At 44.4% G+C, this 26,377-nt stretch overlaps 1 protein-coding gene and 1 long non-coding RNA gene across 15 annotated transcripts in view; one reads left to right on the top strand and one right to left on the bottom strand.

Moving 5' to 3' along the window:
- LOC125159078 (uncharacterized) overlaps positions 1 to 21,369 on the top strand; it is a 52,975-nt gene extending 31,606 nt beyond the window's left edge. For 4 of the 12 annotated variants that reach the window (XR_007149686.1, XR_007149683.1, XR_007149682.1 and 1 more), the window contains 5 exons: positions 2,050 to 2,179; positions 9,627 to 9,726; positions 11,702 to 13,136; positions 13,567 to 16,828; positions 18,787 to 21,369. This is a non-coding gene — a long non-coding RNA (uncharacterized LOC125159078). Of the gene's footprint in view, positions 1 to 2,049; positions 2,180 to 9,626; positions 9,727 to 11,701; positions 13,137 to 13,566; positions 16,829 to 17,209; positions 17,869 to 18,786 lie in introns of those variants that run through there. The other 8 variants (XR_007149680.1, XR_007149691.1, XR_007149681.1 and 5 more) reach the window with 8 other exon arrangements.
- The window catches only part of CHN2 (chimerin 2), a 303,947-nt gene continuing 290,701 nt past the window's right edge, over positions 13,132 to 26,377 (bottom strand). For all 3 annotated transcript variants that reach the window (XM_047846901.1, XM_047846911.1, XM_047846922.1), the window contains 5 exons: positions 23,952 to 24,125; positions 20,720 to 20,797; positions 18,196 to 18,333; positions 16,191 to 16,296; positions 13,132 to 13,384 (listed from right to left, as the gene is read on the bottom strand). In XM_047846901.1, the coding sequence (XP_047702857.1) occupies positions 13,213 to 13,384; positions 16,191 to 16,296; positions 18,196 to 18,333; positions 20,720 to 20,797; positions 23,952 to 24,125 (668 nt within the window). In that variant the 3' untranslated portion in view covers positions 13,132 to 13,212. The remainder of the gene's footprint in view (positions 13,385 to 16,190; positions 16,297 to 18,195; positions 18,334 to 20,719; positions 20,798 to 23,951; positions 24,126 to 26,377) is intronic.

Raw genomic sequence — 26,377 nt, 5'->3', positions numbered from 1 at the left:
ACATGCATTCACACACAAACCTGTACATGAGTGTTCATATGGCTTTGTTCATAATAGCCCCAAACTGGAAACAATCCAGATGTCCTTCATTTGGGTGAATGGTAAAACCATGGGAATGCCATACCATGGAATACATCTCAGCAATAAAAATGGAACCAACTCTTTTTTTTTTTTTAATTTTATTTTTTAAAATTCACATCCAAGCACATAGTGCAATAATGATTTCAGGAGTAGAATCCAGTGATTCATCCCCTACATATAACACCCAGTGCTCATCCCAACAAGGGTGCTTCTTAATGCCCCTTGCCCATTTAGCCCATCCCCCCCCACCTACAACCCCTCCAGCAACCCTCAGTTTGTTCTCCATATTTAAGAGCCTCTTTTTTGGGAATCTACTCCCGAAACCAAAAGCACACTGTATACACTGTAGCCTAGCTATCTTGACAATAGATTATATTTAGAAAAAGAAAAAAAAATAAGAGTTTCTTACGTTTTGTCCCCCTCCCTGTTTTTGTTATTTTTGCTTCCCTTCCCTTATGTTCATCTGTTTTGTATCTTAAATTCCACATATGAGTGAAGTCATAGGATATTTGTCTTTGACTAATTTGTCTTAGTGTAATACACTCTGGTTCCATCCATGTTGCAGATGACAAGATTTCAGTCCTTTTGATCGCTATATGTATATGTATATATACGAATGATGGGAGTATTAGCGATATATATGTATATATATACATATATATGTATATGTATACGTATATATGTATATGTATATATGTATATGTATATGTATATACACGTATATGTATATATGTATATGTATACATATACGTGTATATGTATGTACGTGTGTATGTATACGTATACGTGTGTATGTATACATATACACATATATGTATATACGTGTGTATGTATACATATACGTGTATATGTATATACGTGTGTATATATGTATATATATGTGTATACACACACATATGTATATGTATATATGTGTATATACACATATATGTGCGTATATATACATATATGTATATATACACATATGTATATGTACATATATGTGTGCGTGTGTATTTGTATATATATATATATATACGCACACACACCACATCTTCTTTATCCATTCATCCATCAGTGGGCATTTGGGCTCTTTCCATACTTTGTCTATTGTCGATAATGCTGCTATAAACATGGGGGTGCACGTGCCCCTTCAAAACAGCACACCTGTATCCCTTGGATAAATACCTAGTAGTGCAATTGCTGGGTCACAGGGTGGTTCCATTTTTAATTTTTTGAGGAACCTCAAAATGGAACTGACTCTTGATACACGCAGCCACTTAGATGTATCTCCAGAAAGTTGTGCTGAGTGGAAAGAGCCAATGTCAAAAAAAGTTACATACTATTTGATACCATTTATATAACATTCTCAAAAATTATAGATCTGGAGAACAGATATTTGCAGGGGACGTGGATGGGGAGTGGGGTAGGGATGGGCATGGATACAAAGAGACCATGGGAAGAAGTTTGTGGTAATAGATTGTATCCTGATTGTGGTGGTGGTTACCCAAATCTGTACATGGGGTAAAATTGCATACAACAACATTCACATCCATGCATATGTGACTATGAATGTAGGCCTAGACACTTGTGGAAACTGAATAGGGTCTGTAGTCTTTTAACTGGTCAGTTTCCTGGTTTGGGTAATGTACTACAGTTCTATAAGATGTCACCATTGGGGAAGAAGAGCGAATGATACTTTGGAGTCTTTATACTTTCTTAACTTTTAATTATTTCAAAATAAAAAGTTTAAAGTTAAACTTAAGTTTAAAAAGTTAAACTCCGTCCAGTGGAGTGAAAAGCAGGACTGTTGGGTTGATGGCTCCTGGGCTCCTTCTCTCTCCTGCAGTGGGAGGGACTTTGCCATGACTCCATTTCTCATGGGACCAGGGGCCTACAAGAAGTCCAAGATTTGGGCAAGCTGGACCTTGAATCTAAAAATTTCATTCCTCTCCTGCAAGGCCGCTCTCACCTTTTCCCTATTAAAAGGTGTCTTGCAGCTCAGCCTCTTTGGAGTGTTCATCTAGACCTCTGCTCAAGATGGCTGTCTACTGAGTACTTGAAGAAGGTGACCCTGTGCCTGCTAATCCTTCTCACCATGAGTTCCAGGCCATTCCAGGTGAGGCATGGTGGTGTGTGCCCAACCCCTTTGATCAACCGACCTGAAGGTGGAAAGGGAGGGAACCAGGTAGATAATTGGGGCAGAAGGAAGAGCCACTGCCAAGACTCTCCAAGGCAGGAGTGTGTCCAGCGTGTTGGAGTCTGAAATGCAGTTGAGTGTAGGCGTTAGTAGCCGGAGAGGTGATCAGAGCACTGACAGGAATTCAGGTAAGTCACGTACGGAAGCCTCGTGTGCCACTGTGAAGGCTGGATTTTATTATGAGTGATATGAGGAAGCAATGGAAGGTTCTAGGCAGTGTGGGGACCAGATCTTACTTGTATTTTGACTGGATCCCTCTGTTTGTTGTGTTGGGATCGACTTCTGGGAGCTTGGTGGGGGGCAGGCAAGGGCAGAAAAGGCTGAGTTCTGAGGTGTTTATGGGTGTGTAAAGCCAACAGGCTTCACTGCTATTCATCTGGTAATGGGCAAGAAAAATGGAGGAGTCGAGGATGACGGTGTTAGCCTACTCCTTCGTGCTGCATGAGCCAGACGCACTGGGTAGACTTTTAAACAGTAGTTACAGGGTCATAACCTGTATTTTCTTTCATTACTCAGTATTGAGAACTATTTCAAAGTTGGCATACTGTGAACCATTTCCAAGTTAATATAGAAACATATTCCTTTTAATGTTTGGTATCTATTATGTGGCAATACCATGAGTCATTTAAGAAATCCACTGTTGGTAGGTGTTGTATTATTTTTCCGTTTGGTTTTCTGGAACAAATGGAATGATCTGATAGCCTTGGCCACTAGATAATAATCTATCAGGTGAGTCTGCACTTCTGTTCATTTCCTACAGCTAGATAGTCTATTGTAAACTGCCTAAATATTTATTTTCAGAACCTACTTTTTTCTTCCTGATTGCCAGAATAATACTCTTTATTTAAAAAATATACGTTACAGGGGTGCCTGGGTGGCTCAGTCCATTGGGCGTCCCTTTGGCTCAGGTCATGATCTCGCAGTCTGTGAGTTCAAGCCCCACGTCATGCTCTGCGCTGACAGCTCAGAGCCTGGAGCCTACTTCAGATTCTGTCTCCCTCTCTCTCTACCCTCCCCCACTCACACTCTGTCTCTCTCTTTCTCTCAAAAAAAAAAAAAACCTAAAAAACACACACACACACACACACATATGTGTGTGTGTGTGTGTGTGTGTGTGTATGTATGTTAAGGATTTTAAATGAGACTTTTCTTGTCACCAAGCTTCAAACAAGGCCCCAAAGACTGAGCACAATAGCTAATAGCCCGAAGGTGCAGAGAATGCTAAGAGTATGACATTTTTTTGTGACCCTTAGTTTACCGCCCACCTTGGGGGTTAAATACGGGGGGGATATAGAGGATTGAGCAAGACGCTTAATAGATTTCTTTTTAGAGAGTTTTTGAGTACTGTAAGAATGTTCTTTGGTGAAGGAAAGCCTAAGCTTTGCAGGGCAGGAGCGGGGGGTGGGGATTAGTTCACAGAACCCCTCTGAGAGCTTTATGTGTGTCCCCTAGAGTCTGGGGACTTAAAATTATTTTCATGCTAAAGGCAAAAGGAGAGGACTGTGGTGGGGGACTGACTGAGCTACTATCAATGAGTGGAAGACGTACATGCATTACTGTGAGCCAAGTGGGACCCCAGGAAGGCTTAGACGTGCAGGGGACCCAAGCCAGGTTGGGTGATCCCAGCAGCAGAGACGGATATTGGGGGAGGGCCGTCCTTTGGAAGCCAGGCCTGTGCAGAGTTTAATGAAGCCTATAGGAGGAGACAGTGGTTTGTGAAGGAAGCACTGGGAGATCCCCACTGGAACAGCCAGACAGAAGGAACCCGGGACCCCAGCGAGTATGAAACTACCATATTAGACCCATAGCTTCCCCCCACCCCCCTGGAGTTTTAAATGAGCAAGAAATAAGCTTCTACCTTGTTTAATCTATCGTAATTTGGGTCCTCCACTACTTGTAGCCGAAACCAACCCTAACTACCAATCCTATTCAGATGCTTCCAGAGACAAGAAGAATAGAGAATGCGGTGTCACTCTACTTACGAGACAAACTGAATAAGGACTGTTTAGGCAAAGACAATTATAGACGATTTCCATGTCACATGTAAAGCTGGACATAAGATTCTACAAAATCAAAGAGTGAGCTAACGCACCGTTCTTTAAGGCACCATACTAAATAGCGTACTGGGTATGACTAGATAAAAGTTTTCTGAAAAGTATATAGGTAGCCTCAGTGGAAAACACTATGGAGGGTCCTCAAAAAATTAAAACTAGGATTACCCCATGATACGGTAATTCCATTACTGAGTGTTTATCCAAAGAATACAAAAACACTAATTTGAAAAGATACATGCGCCCCTGTGTTGATTGCAGCATTAGGTATAATAGTCAAATTATGGAAGTGTCCTAAGTGTCCATCAACAGATGAGCGGATAAAAAAGATGTGGCATATATACAAAATGAAGGCATAAAAAAGAATGAAATCTTGCCATTCGCAACAACAGGGACGGATCTAGAGGGTATGATGTTATGTGAAATAAGCCAGTCAGAAAAAGGCAAGAACCATATGATTTCACTCACATGTGGAATTTAAGAAACAAAACAAGCAAAGAAGAGACAAAAAACCAGACTCTTAAATACAGAGAACAGACTGTTACCAGAGGAGAGGTTGAAAGGGCGGGGCGCATGGGTGAAATAGGCGAAGGGGATTAAGAGTACCCTTATCGTGATGAGCCCTGAGTAATGTATAGAATTGTGGTTTTTAAAAAAAAAATTTTTTTGGGGGGGGGGGCACCTGGGTGGCTCAGTCGGTTAAGCAGCCGACTTCGGCTCAGGTCATGATCTCGCGGTCCGTGAGTTCGAGCCCCGCGTCGGGCTCTGGGCTGATGGCTCAGAGCCTGGAGCCTGCTTCGGATTCTGTGTCTCCCTCTCTCTGCCCCTCCCCTGCTCACACTCAGTCTCTTTCTCTCAAAAAATAAACGTTAAAAAAAAACTTTTTTTTTTTTAACATTTATTTATTTTTGAGACAGAGAGAGACAGAGCATGAACGGGGGAGGGTCAGAGAGAGGGAGACACAGAATCCGAAACAGGCTCCAGGCTCTGAGCTGTCAGCACAGAACCCAACGCGGGGCTCGAACTCACGGACCCCGAGATCATGACCTGAGCTGAACTCGAAGTCAACCGACTGAGCCCCCCCAACCCAGGCACCCCAGAGTAATGTAGAATTGTTGAAGGACTATATTGTACACATCATTCTGAAGTTTTAAATTCTCTTGATGCAGTGCAAATATGGTAGATGTGAAAATTTTAAAGAGCCGAGTGGTGGAGTCATGGAGTGTTCATCAGGACTCTTGGCTGTGGGCAGTAGGTCACGTGCTAGCTGGTTTTAGCAGAAGGGATCTGTTACAGGGCACTGGGTAGCTTATTGAATCTTAGGGATTATTTTATTTGTTGACAGATAGCATTCAGAGCCAGAGGTTGTGATCGCCTGTGGATAAAGTAGGGCAAGAAACAGCATTGGTGAGCGTGCCAGGGGATTCGGACAGGTATGGAAGGACAATGGGCAGAGGCATCGAGCAGAGGATGGGGGTGTGGTGGGTGGTGTCCCAGCAGCCGAGAAAGAGAGGGGTTTGAGAAGAAAGGGGAGGTCCGCTGGGCCAGCAACTGAGAAGCCAAGTAAGCGGAGACCTGAAGCCGCAGGACGGTCGGTGGGGCTCCAGGGGGAGCACTCGGGGGCAGCAGCAGCCGTAGCTGACAGAGTGGTGGAAAGGTGTGTGACGGCACCCCCACACCTGCTCCCACGCCATCTGGCCTCAGCGATAACCCTGTGAGGTTGGCGGGCCAAGCAGGCAGGCATTAGTTTTCACGTTTCAAAGGGGAGAAACCTGAGGCTCAGAAATGTGAAAAGCCTTGATCTGTGACCGAGCCAGGTCTTGTGGCTCTAAATCCAGGGCTCTTGCAGGGCTACCGTGCTGCCTTCCCACCACATCCCACCATGGGCCGGGTGTGGCTTGGCTTTAAAAACCCACCGGGCAGTAAATGGGTAAAACTCCTTAACTCTGATTTGCTAGGCAGCAGTAAGTGGTGATGCCTGATAGCATAGATGAAAGAATACCGATGGTCTAAGCATTCTTGTAAGAGTTTCCCTAAGCTCTTGAGTTTCTAGACAAACATTTGTATCCCTACTCTGAGCCCCAATTACTGTATTGAATGCTGTATATAGATTATCTTAAGCCTCATAAACTTCATGGAAGAGGTACTGGTATTAGGTCATTATAATGACAAGGAAAACAGGCTTGATCAGTAAAATAACTTTCCCTGAGTTACACTCTCAGAAAGTGGTAACGCTTGGATGTAACCACGGGGGGCATGGGGATCCAGCACCTGACCTTCTTCTAGTCTACACTGTACTCGATCCTAGCCCAAAAGAGCTATCACTTGCTGTGTAACCCACAATTGAGTTAGAGACTTAGATCTTCAGATTCTCCAAACTGAATTATTTTGATGCTTAATCATTCGTACCAGGAAGAAGAAAGACTATGGTAAAAACTAGGTGAGTTAAGGATAATTGGCAAGCTTCAGTAATTAAAAGTTTCAGATATTAGGCAGAGCTCCAAATGGTGGACAAAAGCCCATCAAAATGCATTTGCAGATTCTTCTGCTTCTGGAGTTGCCCCTTCCTCCATTGCACCAAAATATTATAGGACATTTAAGGATTTGTGGAAGGATTCTGCCACTAATTTCAAAAAGGTTGGAGTGCCTGTTGTATGCAAGGCACCGTGCCAGTTGGGGGCTGGAGTAGAGTGGTGAGCAAAGTTGACCAGATTTCTGCCCTCAGGAATCTTTCAGTTCAGATAATATTTTATTAGAGATAGAGTTGGTTCAATGGTTACGGGGGTGAGGCTCGGAGGGACCTTGGTCTATGGGTGTGGAAAGTCCTCTGGAGCCTCGTGGACTTAGGGGTCTTACAAGTCTTTCCTTGAGGGGCTGTTTGGCCTGCATCTCTGATTCTTGCAGCCCCATGTTGCCCCTGACAGGAATGTTCCACTCCATCCCATGCCTCCACATCCTTTAGCCCTGCCAGTTAATGAACTAACGTGAGCTTGCCCTGCCTGGCAGGGGATTGGTTTTGGAACCATGGTCCTGCGTACGGTAATTAACATTTGTACATTGCCATACAGTTTATAGTGAGCCTTCTGTTTTCACATTCAGGATCTCAGTGGATCTTTAGAACCACTCTGATAGGGAGGGGAGAGCAGATACTATGTTATTATGCCCATTTTCAGATTAGGGAACTAGAACAAAACCAGGATTATACCCATTTTACAAATTAGGATGTAGGGAAAAAAAAAACAAAACAAGTTTCATGCTTGGTAACTGGAGTGACCAAAAATCTGTTCCAGTAACACTCGCTTAATTCTTTATGAAGATTTTGAAGTATATAATTTTTTAGGAAAGTATGTTAAGGTAATAATTTTTTTGGCGACAATGAAAAAATGTGCTCCCATAGATGATTTATCATACATAGGACGTGCACAAGCCCATGGAAAGAGAACTTGGTCTGTTTTTCTGACTGTAGGTGTTATTTTCATTCTTCATCCCCATTCGCTCCGTAAGGTTCAGCAAGTTGCCTTTCATCGCATTGTCCCGTTGAAAAGTCTTCTGTTAAGTTACCGGGGACTCCTTAGTTGCCATATCCAAAGGGGATTCATTAACTTATCTTGGAACAGCATTTGACCCTGATGGCCTCTCTGTCTGTCCCTGACATTCTGTCTTTCCCTTTCATCTTAGGCTCCGACCCTCACCTTCCTCTTCTGGCCATTCCTGACCTTCCTTGCAATGTTCTCTAGTTCTGCCTGCCCCTTGGATTTTGTTCTTAGGACCTACTACTGGTTCTCTTTGCTTCAACTGGCCATGCAATCTGACCAGGTCATATCTACCAGCTCATCCCCCTTTCTTGAGCTCCAAAACCACCTGTCCAACTGCCTACTGGACATTTCCACATGGGTGAACTATTAGCATCATAGTGCATCCTGCAAACTGAGCCCATGATTTTCCCCTGCTGAACCTGCTCCCTTTCTCATATTCTCGTATCTTCCTTAAATATTCATTTAGTTGCAAAAACCAGACATGGAGGGTAACATTTGTGACACTTTCCTTCCTTTCAATTCTGGCATCAAATCAGTGGGTCCTAACAACCTCTTAAATCTCTCTCCTATCCCTGACTATTCTCCATCCCTCCTCTGGGGAGCCAAGCCACACGGGCAATGCCTATTTCCTGATTAGCTCCCATATTCCTAGTCTTAATGTCTTCTGGTCTTTCTTGTGTCCCTAGACAGACTTTTCTGAGTTTGGCTTATGCTTGGCTTGCAAGGTTCCTTGTTTCCTGGCACAGTCCTGCTTGTTTAATCTCACTCCCCTCCTCTTCCTTCACACTCTGTGTTCTGGTTAAATCCAAATCTGCAGTTCTCTAAATTTCCTGTGCTTCCACATATTTATGGCTGGTATCTGCTCTTTTCTCTGTCTGGGGAAGCTAGGGGAGGTCTCAGCCAGGGGAGCCTGCGTGGAGACTTGCAGGCTGTGCAGGAGGGTGCCTGATTGGCCAAGTGGGATCCTCGACTCCCAATCTCAGGGAGTTTGTATTTCAATGGAGACAGACATACACACAGTCAAGGTACTTTGTGATGCCTGCTGGATGAGCACTTTGTACAAACTGCAGGAAGGCAGTGAAGGAGGTCTGTGAGTATGACAACATCTTTTCAACTCAACTTAGAAGAGCAAAATGACGCCAGCTCATTTGCATTTACAGAATAACTAAGCAACTCCTCCAATGCACAGGGTGGAATGTGGTACCTTGCGTGTAGCAAAAAAATCTAAGTGGGACAAAGAAATGGATTAGGACACTGTGGAACAAACCTGAACACAAGGGAGAGAGTCCTTCTGAACTGCACTCTGAGACCCTCTTTATTTTACTACATTAAAACAGACTTCACTTGCCTGCTCCTCTCTTTCCTGAATGTTGGTGCTCCACAGAACTCCGAATGGGGACTGTCACCTATTTCTCTGTTCTGTATCCTTGAGTACTTTCATTCACTCCCACGGTTTCAGTTGTTACCTCCCAGACCCGTGTCTCTAGCTGGGATCTGTCCCTGTCATTGCCAGTGAAACATCTCTGCTTGGCAATTTCACAGTGATCTCTATTTCACCATGTCCAGAGTAGACCTCACCATCTTCCCTATTCTTTCCCCACCCCTCCTGCAGACCTCCAGCTCCTCTGTGCTCTTTTCTGTAAATCCTGTCCGGTTGTCAAATTCAGCCCCCCGAGAATCATCCTCGATTCTTTAATCCAACCTGTAACCAAACCTTTTCAACTCTGCCTCCTCGAGATGACTATTCTAGCTGTCTCTGCCTTTCTACCACCGATGCAGGCTACATCACCGCAGTCCTGCATGACAAGGAGAGCATGTAACGACATCAACCTTCACTACCCCAGTCTGCCCACGTGTTCTCCGATGGATCCACGGTCAGGTCAGTGATCTTTTAAAAATGTAAACTAGATTCTGTCATCTGTCCCTTACAACCCATTAATGCCAATGCAGTGGGGTGCTCTGGACCATATCCCAGGACAGGAAAAGGATATTGGTGGAAAACCCATGAAATCTGAATAAAGTCTGGAGTTAATAGTAATGTGCCAGTGTCGGTTTCTTAGTTCTGATTAATGGACGGTGGTTACATAAGACGTTAACATTAGGGGAAAGTGGGTCAGGAGTACACAGGCACTCTCTGTAGTACCTCTGCAACTTTTCTGTAAATGTAAAACTATTCCAAAATTAAGTTTATTCAAAAAAAAAACGAGTGGCACCGATTTCCCTGAGGTCAGAGTACCAAATCTTCAACATGACCAGCTTTCTCTCTCTAGCCAGACTAAACTTATTTAATTCTTCCAGTGAGATAAGCCTCTTCCCTGCCTCCAGGTATTCGCAGTGTCTGGCCCATTAATAAATGCTTGATAAATATTTGTTGAAAATTAATGAACATTTTTAAAACCAGAGTTGGGTTTTTAGTAGGAATCAGGACAGCCTAGGCAATGCTTGAACTGTGTGGTATGCGACTGCCCTATGCTGTCCTCTCCTCCCTGTCTCTGCCCTCCAGACTGCTATCCTTGAAATTCAGCACGGGCCCCCTCCCAGTTCTGGAGACCAGGTGCCCATTTATGTTAATGGGAGAAAGAAAAGGGGTCTTCTCCCCTCCTGAGAACTATCTTCTTCCACCCACTCTGCCCCTGTCGCACCTCCCACAACCCACTTGTAGACAGCAGTGGGTTTCTGGAAACAGTGCTGCCTCTTCTCAGGTGATCACTACTAGAGTTATTCTAATGGCAGGAATTTCAAGCCGGGTAAGAGGAGCCATGCCAGGCTGCCAGATGGTGGGGGAGATAAATGTGGGCGAGCAAGCTTCAGACTAAAGCAAGGGAGAGGGGATCGGGTGTTGTAATCACAGTCAAGAAAAGGAGTCGGGTGACCCTCATTACATAGTATAGAGCCCTGTTATAATATCCCTTATTACTACTCGAACTTGGATTTAACCTGGGACGAACCCTTTTCTTCTCCTGCTTCTGCCTTCCCACCCTAGGTTATAGCTCTTTCCCTGTGAAGTCATCACTCTTAATAATGATAATACTAAGAAATAACTGTTACTAATGGCTTTAGGTCATTTCATCTAAGATGTCACAGCCAGAACATTTTGCCCAGTTTTTCAGATGAGCAAACGCATTCCCAAGGTCACATGCAGCTGAGAACAGACAGATCTGGGATTCAAACTCAGGTCTTTCTGGCTCAGAAACTCTTGTTCTGTTCTCCTGAGGATGACGTAGGGGGGATATGCTCTAAACCCTACATCTTTTTTTTTTAATTAATTTTTTTTTTTACATTTATTTATTTTTGAGAAACAGTGAGACAAAGCGTGAGTGGGGGAGGGGCAGAGAGAGAAGGAGAGACAGAATCTGAAGCAGGCTCCAGGCTAAGCTGTTGGCACAGAGCCTGATGCGAAGCTGGAACCCACGGACTGTGAGATCATGACTTGAGCTGAAGTAGGACGCTCAACCGACTGAGCCACCCAGGCGCCCATAAACCCTACGTCTTTTAATGAAAAACATAAATGCAACAGGTCTTAAGGACAGTGAAGGCGGAGCATTAGAATCCCAAGCAGGCCCTCCAGAGTGGACACTGGAAAAGGGGTGGGCAACAGGGTGGGGACCCAGTGGGACGTGTCTTGTTTCCTCCCCATGTTTTGGTGACGACAGAAACTGTCGCCAAAACCCATCCGGGAACGGTGTTTTGGACATTCTCCCCCTACTGGACCCTGCCGCTCCCCAACACCAGTTTTCTTCGCACACTCTGAAACGATAGACAGAAGAATTTAATACATTTAATGCTTTTCCTTCCATTTACGCTATCATAAATTACAAAGTATTATTCACTTCACAAAATAAAACCATTTTCAGATAATCTTTTGACAGTATCCAGAAGTACAGAAGCTACAACAAACAAATCTGTACAGTTGGGAGGAACAATAGAGCAGGGACCCAGCAGAACCATTCTGACCCCGCCGTGTGCCAACAGAGCCCATGCAGGACAACAGTTGCACCGCCCTCCTCCTCCCGGCTCACTTCTCACACAGTAATTCTCTTCCGGTCACTCCAAAACCAGACTACCGAGTAAGTACGTGGATCAGCTCAATCAGAGGAAAAGACGCTGTAGCTGGATTGCAGGGAAAAAAATTAGATTTACAGGTTTTGATGCTTCCAATATTTTACCTATGTTACAAAATATAGAAATCTTGCCGTGAAAAGCCCATGCTAAGATAAATATCACCAATAAGATGGAGCTATAGTAATAAAGTCATATTAAATTATGATCCATACACAGCTACCCTTATCAAGGAGGAATATTTGTAAAAACCCAACTTACTCATTCTTACTTTTAAAAATAGTCTTGTTTATAAAACAAAAACGAAAAAAAATCAATTCTGCAGATTCACTTTTCATAAATACAGAAGTGTGACAAAAATACAATTTGCCATTGATCGATGAAGTCAGAATGCTGGCCTGAAAACAGGGAAAGTGCTCACTTTTTTACATGGCCCAGATTCAACCAGTGTTCCCAAATCATTTTATGTAAAATGACCACGTTCTGCATATTCTGGGATATTCACACACGATAATGGAAAGACTACAGCCAATGCCAAAACATACTCTGGGATTCCACAACATTGTTATGGAAAGAAGATGCGTGGATGTATCAGGCCATCCTACCATTGCTATAAACGTATACCATACGACAGCAAGCTGCCAGTGTGCTTAACAGCAAAAACTATCAGAAGCAGGGACACAGGTGGCCGGTGAACTTTCACTGCAAAGCACTGATAAGGACAGAGGTATGTCAAAATAATACTGCATTCATGGTAAACGTTTTCAGGGATCACAGCAAGAAGCGGGACAAAGTACACAGGGTCATAATCAATGCACTGCATTGAGTTCTATTTGCTGAAATAAAGTAACATTCTCGCAGCTAAAATAAAAATACGTTTTACAATAGAAGTCTCATTTAACATTTAACATAGAATTGTCTTCTTTTTGTAAGTGGAAAACATAACTGTATCAAGTACCTCTATGAATTAAATTCCCTTTTATTACTGATAAGACTGAAGCTTAAAGGTCTACGTTGTTGTTTTTAATAAGTTAAAGATTTATTAATCACTCTTCCAGCAAAACAGATGTACGTAGGAGGCACGGCAAAGACCCAAGACAAGGGCCTTGGTCACTCTCACCCCTGCTCTTCTCACGTGGACGAGGCGAGTGTCTATGAGACACAGGAGCCGACTTGACAACCCGCTGTGGTCCAGGAAATTCTGCCACTTGTTTGGAAAACAAATCAAGCGTAAGAAATGCTTTTATTCCTTTAGCCTTATCAACTTAGATGGGGCCGGGGCCATTCAGCTCATTTCCCCGGTGGATTAAAACAAAACATCTTCATTTTCTATTAAAATCTGCACAATCAGCTTTTGGTACCGCATGTCCTGGAGGGTGGTGAGGGTGCTGTCCTCAGGGGACCTCATCAGGGTGGGCCCAAACACGATCCCCAGATTTTCAGCATTCATGAAATTGTCCTTTTCATTCAAAGTCACCCTGCAGAACGAGCATATACACAGAGACGTTACACAGACTTGCAGACGGATGTGTATGCTGATTGTGCACATACGCCCTCAGAAATGTCCCTGCTTTGGCAAGTTGTGAAAGGAAACTGAGAATCAGAGTTCTAGAAAAGTGTTTTCAGAGAGGTAATTTTCTGCTTTTGCTTTTCTTTCTAGGTTGCTGGCGTTGCCTGCAGCCGGTGGACGTGAATTACTTAGCGAATCTGGTACAGACACATCTTTAAAATTAGAAAATCAGTCCTTCTTACTAAACAGATGTGGCAACGGAGTAGGGAATATTGGTTAGAAGGGGCAGCCGATTTCTAGCTGGCCCACAGTGCATGCAGATTTTAGTCTAGGCTTGTATGGAAGTCTTTTTCCCCCCTGTAGCTGCTTCCTACTGGTCTGTATGCTCATGATCAGGGAAGCTGATGGCAGATTCCTGGCCTGCTGGCAGGCTTAGTGTCGGAGGAGCAAGGTTACTGTAGGATGGGGCTGCCATGAGTGTAGGAATAGCCAGACCATTATCACGGGATAGGGGAAAGGCTGGAATGTGGCCAGACAGGAAAGCACTTGGACATTATTTCTGGTTCCCACAGGATGAGGTCTGGAGCAGTAATTATTGTTGGAATTGAAAATCATCATTTCAACATCCAGATGAGAACAGCAAAGCCTTTCAGAATAAAATTCAAACTCCAGAGTTGGCTCGCTATCTTCCTAGTAGAATAAAATTACAGTCTCCTGGATTCTTCCTTTAAGGAACTGAGGTTTTGGGATGTTCATAATGGAACTAAAAGAGAACAGGTTCTCGAAAGAAGGCAAAATACGATTAAACCCTGTTTAGGTTCTGCGCAGAAGGCCATGCGTTTATTTTTATTCTCTTGGAGCCAATGAGGTCGGCCACTTAGCATCATTTTAGGAAGGCCAACTCAGCTTGTATGACTTTCATGTTACAAAGCTAAGGAGGTAGGAAAGAGGAACATTCTTCACTATCAAATTGCTCACATCTTCCCATTAAGTCAGGCACCATGCCTGGCTAAACAAGATGGTTAGCAAGATGATAAAAGTACTAAATTATTGGCATTAAAGATTCAAAGGGGACATATCAGCATTTTTCCTGATAATGATACTTTGCCTTCCAAACTACAACAATTAGAACTAATTTCTTTCTAAAGAAATAATTTCTAGCTAATTAAAGACCAGGCTGGCCTTCATAGTCTTACTTATCCAGAAATTACTCATACTCAAATTACTCAAAACAGAAACCTTCTGAGCTAAATGTTATTACATCTCTGATCACCATGCATCTGAGCAACACTATTTATATGTTTTATAAGGTAGGAAAATAAAAACGCCACCCAGTGTTTATACAGTATTCTCAACTTGCTTCCTTTCACTTACTGAACGGATCTGTAAATTAGCGTAGATAATTTGTGGTTCATTTTATCCGTGAACGAGCCACTGCCACGGGTTGTCCGAAAACACACAGGACGAAAACACACAGGGCGCACAGGGCACACTGCCACGGGTCTTCCGAAAACACACAGGGCACACAGAAATGCCCTGATCTCTCCAACATCTCAGAGACCAACTCACTGACCTTGCTATATACGTACAGTGAAGGAAAGAGCCTCACAGTTGAAGTAAAAGAGTCTGGAACCAGAGCTCTAGTGTCCTGTAAATACCCAGACATCTCCGTCTGTCTTATGTGCTGTCACACAGATAATGCAGTGCCTAGCTGTCTGTGGTGCATACCCTCTGTGATGGCCCCCTGCCCATGATCCCTGCCTCCTGGAATTCATACTCTTGTCTAATCCCTTCCCCTGGAGTATGGGCTGGACCTAGTGGCTTCCAACAAATAGCAATTGAATGTCACTTCTGAGATGAGGTTACAGAGAGACTGTATCTTTCATGTTGGGGGCTCTTGCTTGCTCTGAGGGAAGCCAGCTGCCATTTTTGAGCTGCCCATGGGGAGACTCACGTGGCAGGGCACTGAGGGGGTCCCCCGGCAAACAGTCAGCAAGAAAGGGCTCCAGTCACAAGGCCTCTGAGGAACTGAATCCGGCCGACAACCTTGTGAGTGAGTGTGGAAGTGGATGCTCCCCTAGAGAGCATGGCCATCAGTTCAACCATAGCCTCATTCTAGACCTTGAACCAGAGGCACCCAACTAAGCCACACCTGATTCCTGATCACAGCAGCTGTGAGATAATAAATCTCTATTGTTTTAAGCCTACAACTTTTGGGGCGATTGGTTACTTGGTGATTGGTCACTAATACATCAAGAAAAACAAGGGATCAGGGTGGGAATGGGCTTGCCCAGAAGCAAGGCAGTTCAGGAGTCCGGAACTAGAATGAGCTGTAAGAGAAAGAACAGAACGCAGAGGATAGGGCTGGTGTGGGAGGCCCCGTGCAGCTGTGGACGCAGTGTGGACAAATGGCTAAGACAGACTGTGGGCTCTGGATCAGCCTGCCTGGATTTCAGTCCGGTTTCACGTTACCTCTTCACATCGGTTATTTTACCCCCTTAAGCGTCCACAGTCTCATCTGTAACCTGAGGCCCCTAACAACCCCCACCTCACAGAGATAACACACGTAAAGTGTGTAGAGCACTTCCAGGCACAGAGTGAGGGTTCTAGCAGTTACAGATGGGGCTGCCTTCGCTAGACCCTCCCCCCCCCCCCCTGCCAAAAGAGGGTCCGTCCCCTCAGTGGGTTGGGGAGAAAGGTTATGAATCCTAATGCATTCACCATCCCAGGCAGATAGGGGTTGTGGAGGACGTGCCGAGGGGGTGTTGGCTTACTTCTTGAGGTGGATCATCAGGTACCGGAGGGTCTCATAGTGGGCAGGAGGCAGCAGCATCAGCACTTCATGGACGGCTTCCAGCCTCTCGTCTGCATTGGAGATTTCTGTAACGGCCCATATGAGGCATTAGTGCAGTGCTGAGACATTCGCGTTTTCAGAGAAGTAACCAGAAGACTGGTTTGTTCTGGTTGGAGATGGAGGGGAAGTCTAAGAAGTTCATGCAATTTCAGGTAACATTTCACTTAAACTAAGCGACTCGTTGGTGTCTTGCCTTATTCCAGAAAGGCCTGGAGGTTGGGAACCACACAGGTATTCAGTGTGCACTGGGTGGGGGACAGGAGGCCGGACCTGAAGTCTGCAGTCGGGTACGTGTTTCCTGGTGGCAGGAACGGCGCTTTGCCCGTCCTCTGAAAGCTGGGTTTACGAGAGAGCTCGCTGTCACGAGCTTTGATTTAAGCCGGATCGCCCGTGGTAGTGTTCTCTTGAGGTTGTCTGACAGTGTCTTCCTGGCAGGCTTCCATAACTGAATACAGTCAACAACACAAGGGCACTGGCCGATGAGCCCGACAGCTCAGCCTGCACCAATGGCACTTTTCACCCAAGCGCTGACGTGGCTAACCCCGCTGGACAGTCCAGGTGAGGAAGTAGATACTAGGTCCATCAGCAAAGGGAGGAAACGTGCATGCTTCTGCTTTCGAATAGGTACTGGCAGCCATTCAAAGAAACGTTCCCCTGCCGTTCCTCCTGGGGCAGAGGGCACTCTGTTGCCAGAACCTTCTCCACCTAGGACCACCAGGACCCATGCTCCTGGGTAAGCGTGGAGAATTCTCCTGGGTAGGAGAATGCTCCTACCAGGAAATAGGGCCATAGCTCCCCAGGAAAGGACATCTTGCACTAATCCCAGCCTGCCCACTTTTGTGCCCGTCAGGCATCTTATTATTATACTTACCTTTAGATGTTACAGTTTTTATGAGCAATTCCTCACGGTGTGTTTGGGTTCTATGTCACTCATTGTAGCATCTGCACCTCCCCTTCCTCACTATGTTGCCGGGCAGAGGGCAGCACCCCTCCTCCCCCCAGAATGGTCCTCTCTCCTGACACCAGTCAACTCGCGTGCCACACGCTAAATGAGCAACCGTGGGCTGAAGGGAGACCAAGGACAATGGTGTTCTTTCCCTGGCCCCGTGACCTCAGCTCTCTGAGCCTAGCTTTCCTGCTCTGTGAAATGGGATTATGAAGTGTGCCTCATCGGGTGGATGAGAAGCTTAAACTAGAGGCTATTATCGAGAGGTCCCGGCACGATACTTGACACAGTGGATTCTCGGTGTATGATCAGTTTCGAACAACACCAGCGGGTCAAACTGGGGGCATGACTTCGATCGATTAGCAGTGGGGGTCTGCTTCACGGATGAACGTAGCTAATCCGTACAGTCCTCACTGAAGAACACCGGATCTTTTACTACTGGAACATTCTTGCTTTCAACATAGAACAGCCCCTGACTGTGCGGGTGCCCAGGAGAGAAGTGACGACGGTGTGGAGAGACAACTGCCTGGCACCATTTCTCAGCTGAGTGGCTGGCTTCCTACTGGTTCAACTCAGCTGGTGAACTATGCCTGGTTGTCTTTTAAAAAAAATTTTTTTTTAACATTTATTTATTTTTGAGACAGAGAGAGACAGAGCATGAACGGGGGAGGGGCAGAGAGAGAGGGAGACACAGAATCGGAAGCAGGCTCCAGGCTCTGAGCCATCAGCCCAGAGCCCGACGCGGGGCTCGAACTCATGGACCACAAGATCGTGATCTGAGCCGAAGTCGGACGCCCAACCGACTGAGCCACCCAGGCGCCCCATGCCTGTTTTCTATTAACTGTACCATTGTGCCCTCGCTTGGCAGAGCAGGTGCTCGGGCAGTAATTTAAAGAGTTCCGAGTCTCGATTTTCTCGAAGTGAAAAGCATGATACTTAACGGTTTGATACGAATAAAAGATTAGCTCTCGATACTTACTCGCTGCTTCGATAAATTTGGGATAGGTGTCATAGGTGATAACAGGAATGGGTAAGTCTCTGAAGTACAGTTTAAGGGCTCCAGTGATGATGTTTATGTCTGGATAGATGTTGGCAGATATATCTGCCTTTTCACCGTCTGAAAAACAATCAACGATCCAATTCCTAATTAGGACCTATTTTGCCAAGTTAACGCATGCCCACAAAGAAACGATCCAACGTGGATGCAACGTGCCCGTACAAGTCCAGCTGACTACTCTCGCATCTAAGAACACTGACATGCAGGAAGTAACAGAAGTTTTGGAAGAGCGATTTTGGGTCTGAGCGTAAGTGTAGCCAAGGGTAGTAAAATTGACCGAAAGTCGTTCTTTGGACCCAGCCTCTGGTAATTTGCTAAAAAGAAATTTAACATAGTAATTAATATTCCAGACACAAAAGTCCATAATGGAATAGAAATCTAATCTGAAATAATAATTTAAAAAAAATCAAGAAGCTTTTATATAGCTGCACCAGGATTCTTTGGATTTGGGTTTGAAGATCACAGACACAACAGGAAGAGTTGAATATCTTCAGTTTCAATTGTCTCTTGCAGGCTCGTGACGTTTCTTCTTTCTTGGTTCTGTCTCCTCTGCCCCTAGGACTTTAATCTGGGAAACTCTGACCTTCCTTCATGTATAGGTAATGTTATGTTTTAACCTTTTTTGCAATCATTCTTTTTTTCTTTTTTGAGCGAGTGCGTGCAAGCTGGGGAGGGAAGAGTCAGACGCTCAACTGACTGTGCCACCCAAGTGCCCTTCTGACAATCATTCTGAAGACACTTTTTGACTTAAAGTTACAATCATTTCGAGACAATTAGCATTTTCGTTTACTTAGAGAACCGAAAGAACAAATGTCTCATCACATTTGGTTCTGAGGATAAAAAAAAAAGCTGCTAAGGAACAGAAAACAGGGAATGTAGCAGATATATCACCTGATCCCATTATTTACAGATTTAACAAATATCTACTGAGAATCTGCCATGTGCTAGGCACTGTCAGGCCCTGGGGAGTCACAGAGAAAAAGACACATATTCCCTTTCTGTAGGTCTAAGTTGGAGTGGGAGTCAGGCATGCAACTCAGTAGTTACAAGGAAGTGGGAAGCTTGCTCGGCTGGAGGCATGTGAAAACATGGGGGTGGGTGGGGCCCAGGAAAGGGCAGTCAGACTCTTAGGTCAGCATGGGGTGCTCAGGGAGGATTCATGGAAGAGGAAACCCTTGAGCTGACACCTGATTAATAGGTAAGCGTTTGCCAGGCAGAGGTGCGAACGCATTCTAGATGGACAGAACCACGTGAGTCAAGGCAGTTGTTCGTGAAAACAGGTGCACTTCAGTATTGCTGGGGCATAAAGTATACAGGGAGGAGCAACCGGCCATGAGCCTGAACAGATATGGCAGCCGGATCATCAGAGACCTTGTCTGTTCTACAGAGAGAAGGTTCTCTCTGGTAGGCTAGGGGTTCCAGCCGTTGACTGGCTTGACTACAATTATTTGGACTGTTCGGTAGAAATGTAGAATGAAAACGTAGTTCAGAAAGAAACGTGCACCCCCACGTGGACTGCAACGTTGCTCACAAAAGCCCAGACACGGATGAACAGATAAAGCAGATGTGGCTTACAGCAAAAGGAATAGTATTCAGCTATAAAAAAAGAATGAAATCTTGCCATTTGTGGCAATGCAGATGTGCCCTGAGGGGATTAGGCTGTGTGAAATAAGACAGAGAAAGAGACACCCTATGGTCTCTCTCATACGCGGGATATAAACCAAACCAAATCAAAACTAAGCTCATAGATACGGAGAACAGATTGGTGATTGGAGGAGACGAGCAGTGAGGGGTGGGAAAAATGGGTGAACGGTTTTTTGTTGTTGTTTGTCTGTTTCAGTAGAATGAATAAAAATTAATAATCTAGATTCATGGGTTCACCTAGCTTTCTCAGTGCGTCCCCAGGGTGGACCGTGGCGATCCGTACTTTTAACAAGCTCCCAAGTTCTCCGACCTAAGAGAGAATGTGGCCTAGAGAACATTTGTCACAATTATAAACAACAAAAGGGGTTACCTCCTAAACTTCCACTGGCTTCCCCTATTTCAGTGTTGGGCACATCCGCATCCCTATGCTCTGTTCTTTGGAGTTTTGGGAGAAAGAGAAGAGCCACTGAGATCCTTGGCTGGGGATGTAGAGGGACAGCCTGGTGCCATGTGGACTGTCTGTGAATGTTGGACATCAAATCAAGAGCCATAATGGCACCAAATGCTGGCTGCCCATTCAAGAAAGATTTTAAACTCGTGGGATCACTAGTCCACAACTTTTAAGGAAACCCTTCCCCCAGCAAGGCAGAGAACTATGTGATCTGTAAACGACTACTCCTTGGTTTCTTGAGCAACAACTCTCTGTAGCTCTGAAACCCATTCCCACCATGAATAAAATGTGGTTCCAAAAGAAAGGGAGCTAAGGATGTGTCACTTGGCGTTCAAGAAAGACAAAGCCCACCTCTGTCAAATGCCATTTTGACATCTTCAATGTGTTCGGTGAACCCAGAGACTCTGTAAAGACCTTCCGACTTCAATCCTGTGGGGGAAAAGGAAACAGAGAGACTTTAACTTCCCGAAACATCTACAGAGGACTCTAATTTCATATATACACCGTGTGCTATAAATGAGAAAAATACAGTCAGTGCTCTTGTACATTACACACTGTCACACTGAACGATGCTGTCGCCGGACCTGCCCGTCTCAGTTTCCAGGCAACTCTGTCTTCGTTTGCTTGCGCTGCAGTGGAAACCTCCCAGGGATCTGGTCTTCTTCCTGCCTGGCTTCACAAAGTGAACCCCTGTTTCAGATTCTCATCAACCTTGGTGCTTCCTTTGTTCATCAGACTTGTGGATTTGATTTCACTGCTTCAGGCGGCAACCCGCTGTCTCCCCAGCATCATCTTAACCCATGTGCCATACTGCGTGCAGTGCTGTGCTAGGTATACATACATCCACGGGCACCTCTGTGTGATATATATTGTCCTGATTTTATTGAAATGGTCTAAATTTTATAGCCTTTTGTGTTGAATCATAAATATCATATGTTCAATGTTTAACTAAATATGATCGATTTCATCGTTATACCTTCAAATAAAGGATCATACGCACAGATGCCGAAAAATAAAATTTGAGTGATGATTCTGGAAACTTGATCACTGTATATTTGGGCTAAGAAAAAGATGTGGCTTCTGCTCCTAGATCTTATTGATTTGTTAAGATATGTTCTAAGGCCCAGCCAGGTCCCCAAAGTATCCAAAGGGAGGGAGGGCCAGATCTCAGACCTTGCATGTAAGAAACTAGCTGCTATCAAACTATAACTACAGCAAAAATAAGCGAACAAATAGCTTCTACAGCTGTTGCAATATACTCTGTCAAGCTCTTGATAACAGGAACCTTGGCTGCGTATGAGTATGTACTTTCCTGTTCTTCATTTGGGAAATATTTATCAAGTATATGCTCTCTGCCATATATAAGGGTCTGTATCAGGTCTGCATCAGAGACAACAAATGCATGACATGTATCCTGCCGGTCCTTCTCCCCGGACTGTCAGAGACCTTCTTCACTGACCTCAGCTCCGCCTCCCACCGAACCCCACTCAGTCTCAGAACTTGACTCAGTACGGTTGCCCAGGTTGCCACACTGATTAACCGGGTTGGTCCACAAGATGAGAGAGAACTGGAGTCATCGTGTTCTAGTTGGCGGTACAGGTTAGCATGCCTCACTGTGGTTGTAACCTGCACGTGACACAGGCGATGACACGTGGCCTTCTTGTTTGGCCACATCACGCAGAAACAAATGGCCCCGAAAGAGGATTTGCAATATGGAATTTGCTACGGGTGGGGCATGAGATGAGACTTTGGCAGAGGTGGGAGCAAAGCTGGGGATGGGAGTCACGTGAATTTCTTCCAGCCCGTTCTCTGGTTCTGTTCACACGTGCAGGATGCCAATGCCTGCGGCTCCAATTCCTTTGCTGTGGCTCCCCGGGCTTACAGTCCTAATCTGTGCTATTGTAACTCTTGTACGAGGCATGCTTAGTGCTGTGCTCCCCACGGACACCTCAGACATCAGACACGGCGGTAACTCTGCCCGTGTTATCAGTCGCCTCTGACGAGGATCACTACGGGATGATACCTCCTTCTCCAGAGAAGCTGAGGTCCTGAGTCCGGGCTCCAGAGAGGCTGGTGCTCTGACCCCAACTTGCAGAGCCCTCTGAACAGGACCCAAGGATGCTTTTCCCAGCTACTCATCCAGAGTCAGGGCACCCCCTTCTCAACTCTTATCCAGATCAGCCCCTGCAGCAATACCTTCACCAGGTCCCAAAGCACCCAGTGAACTCTGACAGCTAGAGCAGTCAAAGGCAGGAGCCATTTCGTAACAATGTGAGATTAAATGAGCTAGTCTTAAGGGAACAGAGTAGCTATAGTTTTCATCCTGCGTGGAAAAGGGAATGATTTCCTCTCTCTAAAAGGCTTGGGAGAACAATCTATAATGTCCTCTTTTGTTTTGTTTTGTTTTGTTTGGTTTGGGAAAGAATGGGATACTTGGCCAATGCATAAATATCTGTAGATTACATTAAGCCAGTTTGGACACAATAACGGATCCCAATGATAGCAGAGCCCCTACATGGCAAAAATGGTTAAAGCCTCTGGGCTTTACACCTGGTCCAACTATCCACGTTACACCCAGCAGTCCAAATTCTCCCCAACCAGACTTGATCCACCGTATCACTGAAGTTTTGGTAACTGCAGAGTAGCCCAACAAAGCACAAATAAAGGAAAATAGGACTCAATCATACTATGAAAAACCTTTTCACGGAAATGTTTCTATCTTCTCTGCCTTCTTGAGTTTTCACTCGAGTGATCTTTTTAGATCATAGATCTTTTTAATCTTTTCACTCTCTTTAAAATAAACAGAAGCAATACGAGCGGTGAATTTCTATATGGTAAGAAACGTATGCGTTGATCAACAGTTTCTTTACCTATTTAATGGGGTCACTTTTGAAGACTCCATTCAGACTTCACCTCTGTCATAAACCCTTTCTGGACTGTCCTCAAATAACACTGAAATGTCTTCTGAGACTACATGGTGTTTTGAATACACACACCTGCAACATTGATTTATTTACTCCTCTGATTCTTTTTTTTTTTTTTAACATTTATTTTTGAGAAAGAGAGAGAAACAGAGTGTGAGTGGGGAGGGGCAAAGAGAGAGGGAGACACAGAATCTGAAGCAGACTCCAGGCTCTGAGCTGTCAGCACAGAGCCCTGTGTCGGGCTCGAACTCACAGACCACGAGATCATGACCTGAGCCAAAGTCAGACGCTCAACTGACTGAGCCCCCCAGGCGCCCCTACCCCTCTGATCTGCATACTACAGTGTCAGTTTCCGGAAGGTGAGAACTGTGACTTTTATATCAATGTGTAGTACATAACAAATGGCTTAGCAAACATGTTGAATGCATAGATACAAAGTTTGGGTACAAAACAGCACTGATGTGGTTGGCTGGATTTGGCTTATTTGTGTGCGTGTGTATGCACGTGTATGTGTGTGTGTGCTGGGGTAGGCCATTTCACCAACACGCTCTCTCAATAGTGGAGAGAGAGTCAATTTAACAACTATAAGAAGGTTTCCTTGACAACAGTAAAAACAAACAGTGAAAACAAAATCACATAACAAGGAATTTTTTCCAAACCTCTTGCTTCGATTTCCCGTATGCATATGTCCACCACCATGGGCCTCTGAGTGTTGTGAGCCTTTACGAGTGTTGTGAGGTCACAACAGTACACCTTCTTGATCCTCTTGAGATCAGGTTGACAGTCGTTGGGAACGTGCTTGGAACACTGTTTGTGCACGTTCAGTCCACAGTCTGTAAACAAAGAAGCCACATTAGCCTTGCCTGGCCCTTTTGTAAAAGTCCGACACAAATTATATGTTACCAAAAATAAAAATGAAAACACCCAAGGGTTTGCGTATTTTTCTGGAACGCCCATCCCATTTGGAGGTGATATTCTCTACAACATGAGTATGAAATCCACCTTTACTCACAAAACTCTTAGAGAATTCCATTTTTCTCATTTAGCCTTTCTGTTGCTGGACCATCAGAATAGAACATTTCGCTGAGATTCTTTAGTTTTGGTGATTAGCTAGGTTGTTTGTGTGTGTGTGTGTGTGTGTGTGTGTGTGTGTGTGTGTGTGTGGTTTTTTTTTTTTTTTCTTTTTTGGGGCTGGAACCTTTGGGTCCATGTGTGGACTTCTGGGTTTGAATTCCCAGAGCTCGTCTTGGCTCATAAAGGGCACCTAGGACTTGTGCTAGGTTGTTTTCCTAAAGTTCTGGATGCTCCTTTTGTGGAAGACATGATTACTCTCTCTGAAGGAATCTCTGATCTTTGGTCTGTGGACCCATGGCCATTGGCAACTTCTTCCCCTTTCCTGGAGAGTTGCCCATAGCTTTTAGTACCTTCCCCTTCTTGGGAGTTTGGGTAGGCCATTTTTCTTTCTACTTACCTTATTTTGACATCTGTGAGTAGAAATAATGTCTAACTAGATACCGGTGGGAGTACTTGAGAGTTTACAATTTAGAACAATGCCATGTAATGTGATGATTAGAGTAATTATTTATAAAGCTCGTATCAAGATCCAAAGCTGAAAAGGTACTTTTAAGTTCAATGAACACATTAAAATCTTTGCTAGCCGTTGGTATCCACTGACAGAATTTCTCTAACAAGACACAGTCTACATTCTGGAAAATAAAAATCTAACGCTGAAGTTGTTCAAAGTTGATGTGCTGTCTAGTCAAAGCACATATATGTTATACACATACATAATAATGAATGTTATAATCAGCTGTTTAACAACAAAAAAAGCACTTAACCACACCAAGGATTTGAGAAAATCTGAACTTTGATAAAATCATCAAAAAATGATTTTTGAAAAGCATTACATGATTTTCATGTAATTTTTAGGCTGAGTTCTATCTACATTCCTTCCAAAGAAAAAAACCAGTTCTTAATCATCTTAGCTTTATCAGCATGAGAAATTCATCAAAGCTCAAGTAAACTTCAATAATATTTTGACAGATCTATTTAGTTGGATGTAAATGTGAGCAAATGGAACCAAACAGAATTGGTTTGTTTTCTTTTTTGGCTCCCCTTCTATAAAATAAGGATGATAATAGCACCCACTCCTAGGATTATCATTAGAAGCACCTAAATTAATCTGTGTAAACTCTAAAGTGTGGTGAACACTACGTGTGAATTAAATAAAAGAAATGGCAAGTGTTAGAGACAATACAAGGCTACCTGGCCAGCTCTTATTATTTCACTAGTAAGTTTTGCTATGTTCTTATAAATTTCATCGAAAACAATGTCCAGGGGCGCCTGGGTGGCTCGGTCGGTTAAGCGTCTGACTTCGGCTCAGGTCACGATCTCACGGTCCATGAGTTCGAGCCCCGCGTCGGGCTCTGTGCTGACAGCTCGGAGCCTGGAGCCTGTTTCGGATTCTGTGTCTCCCTCTCTCTCTGCCCCTCCCCTGTTCATGCTCTGCCTCTATCTGTCTCAAAAATAAATAAACGTTAAAAAAAAGTTAAAAAAAAAAAAAGAAAACAATGTCCAAACATTGTGATAAAATATACGTAACATAAATTCACCATTTAACCATTTCTAAGTGTACAGTTTAGGGGCATTAAGTACCTTCACACTGTGTGCAGCTATCACCACTCCCCATCTCCAGAACTTCCGTCTTCCAAAACTGAAGCTCTGTACTCGTGAAACACTAACTCTCAGACCCTCCTCCACCTGGCCCCTGGCACCACATTCTATTTCTATGAATTTGACTATCTTTTTTTTCAAGTTGATTTTATTTATTTTGAGAGGCAGGGTGGAGGGATAGAGAGAGAGAGAGAGAGTCCCAAGCAGTCTCTGCTCTGTTAACGTGATGTTCGACGAGGGGCTCAATCCCACAAACTGTGAGATTATGACCCGAGCTGAAATCCACAGTCGGATGCTTAACTGACTGAGCCACTTAGGTGCCCCTGAGTTTGACTACTGTTGATGCCCCATATAAGTGGAATCCTTAGCATTTGTCCTTTTGTGACCGGCTTCTTTCACTTAGCATGATGTC

The sequence above is a fragment of the Prionailurus viverrinus genome, chromosome A2 (genome assembly GCF_022837055.1).
Source record: "Prionailurus viverrinus isolate Anna chromosome A2, UM_Priviv_1.0, whole genome shotgun sequence".
NCBI classification, from domain to species: Eukaryota; Metazoa; Chordata; class Mammalia; order Carnivora; family Felidae; genus Prionailurus; species Prionailurus viverrinus.
Note: the sequence above shows the minus strand (reverse complement) of the source record. Positions and strands in the feature narration are given on the sequence as shown.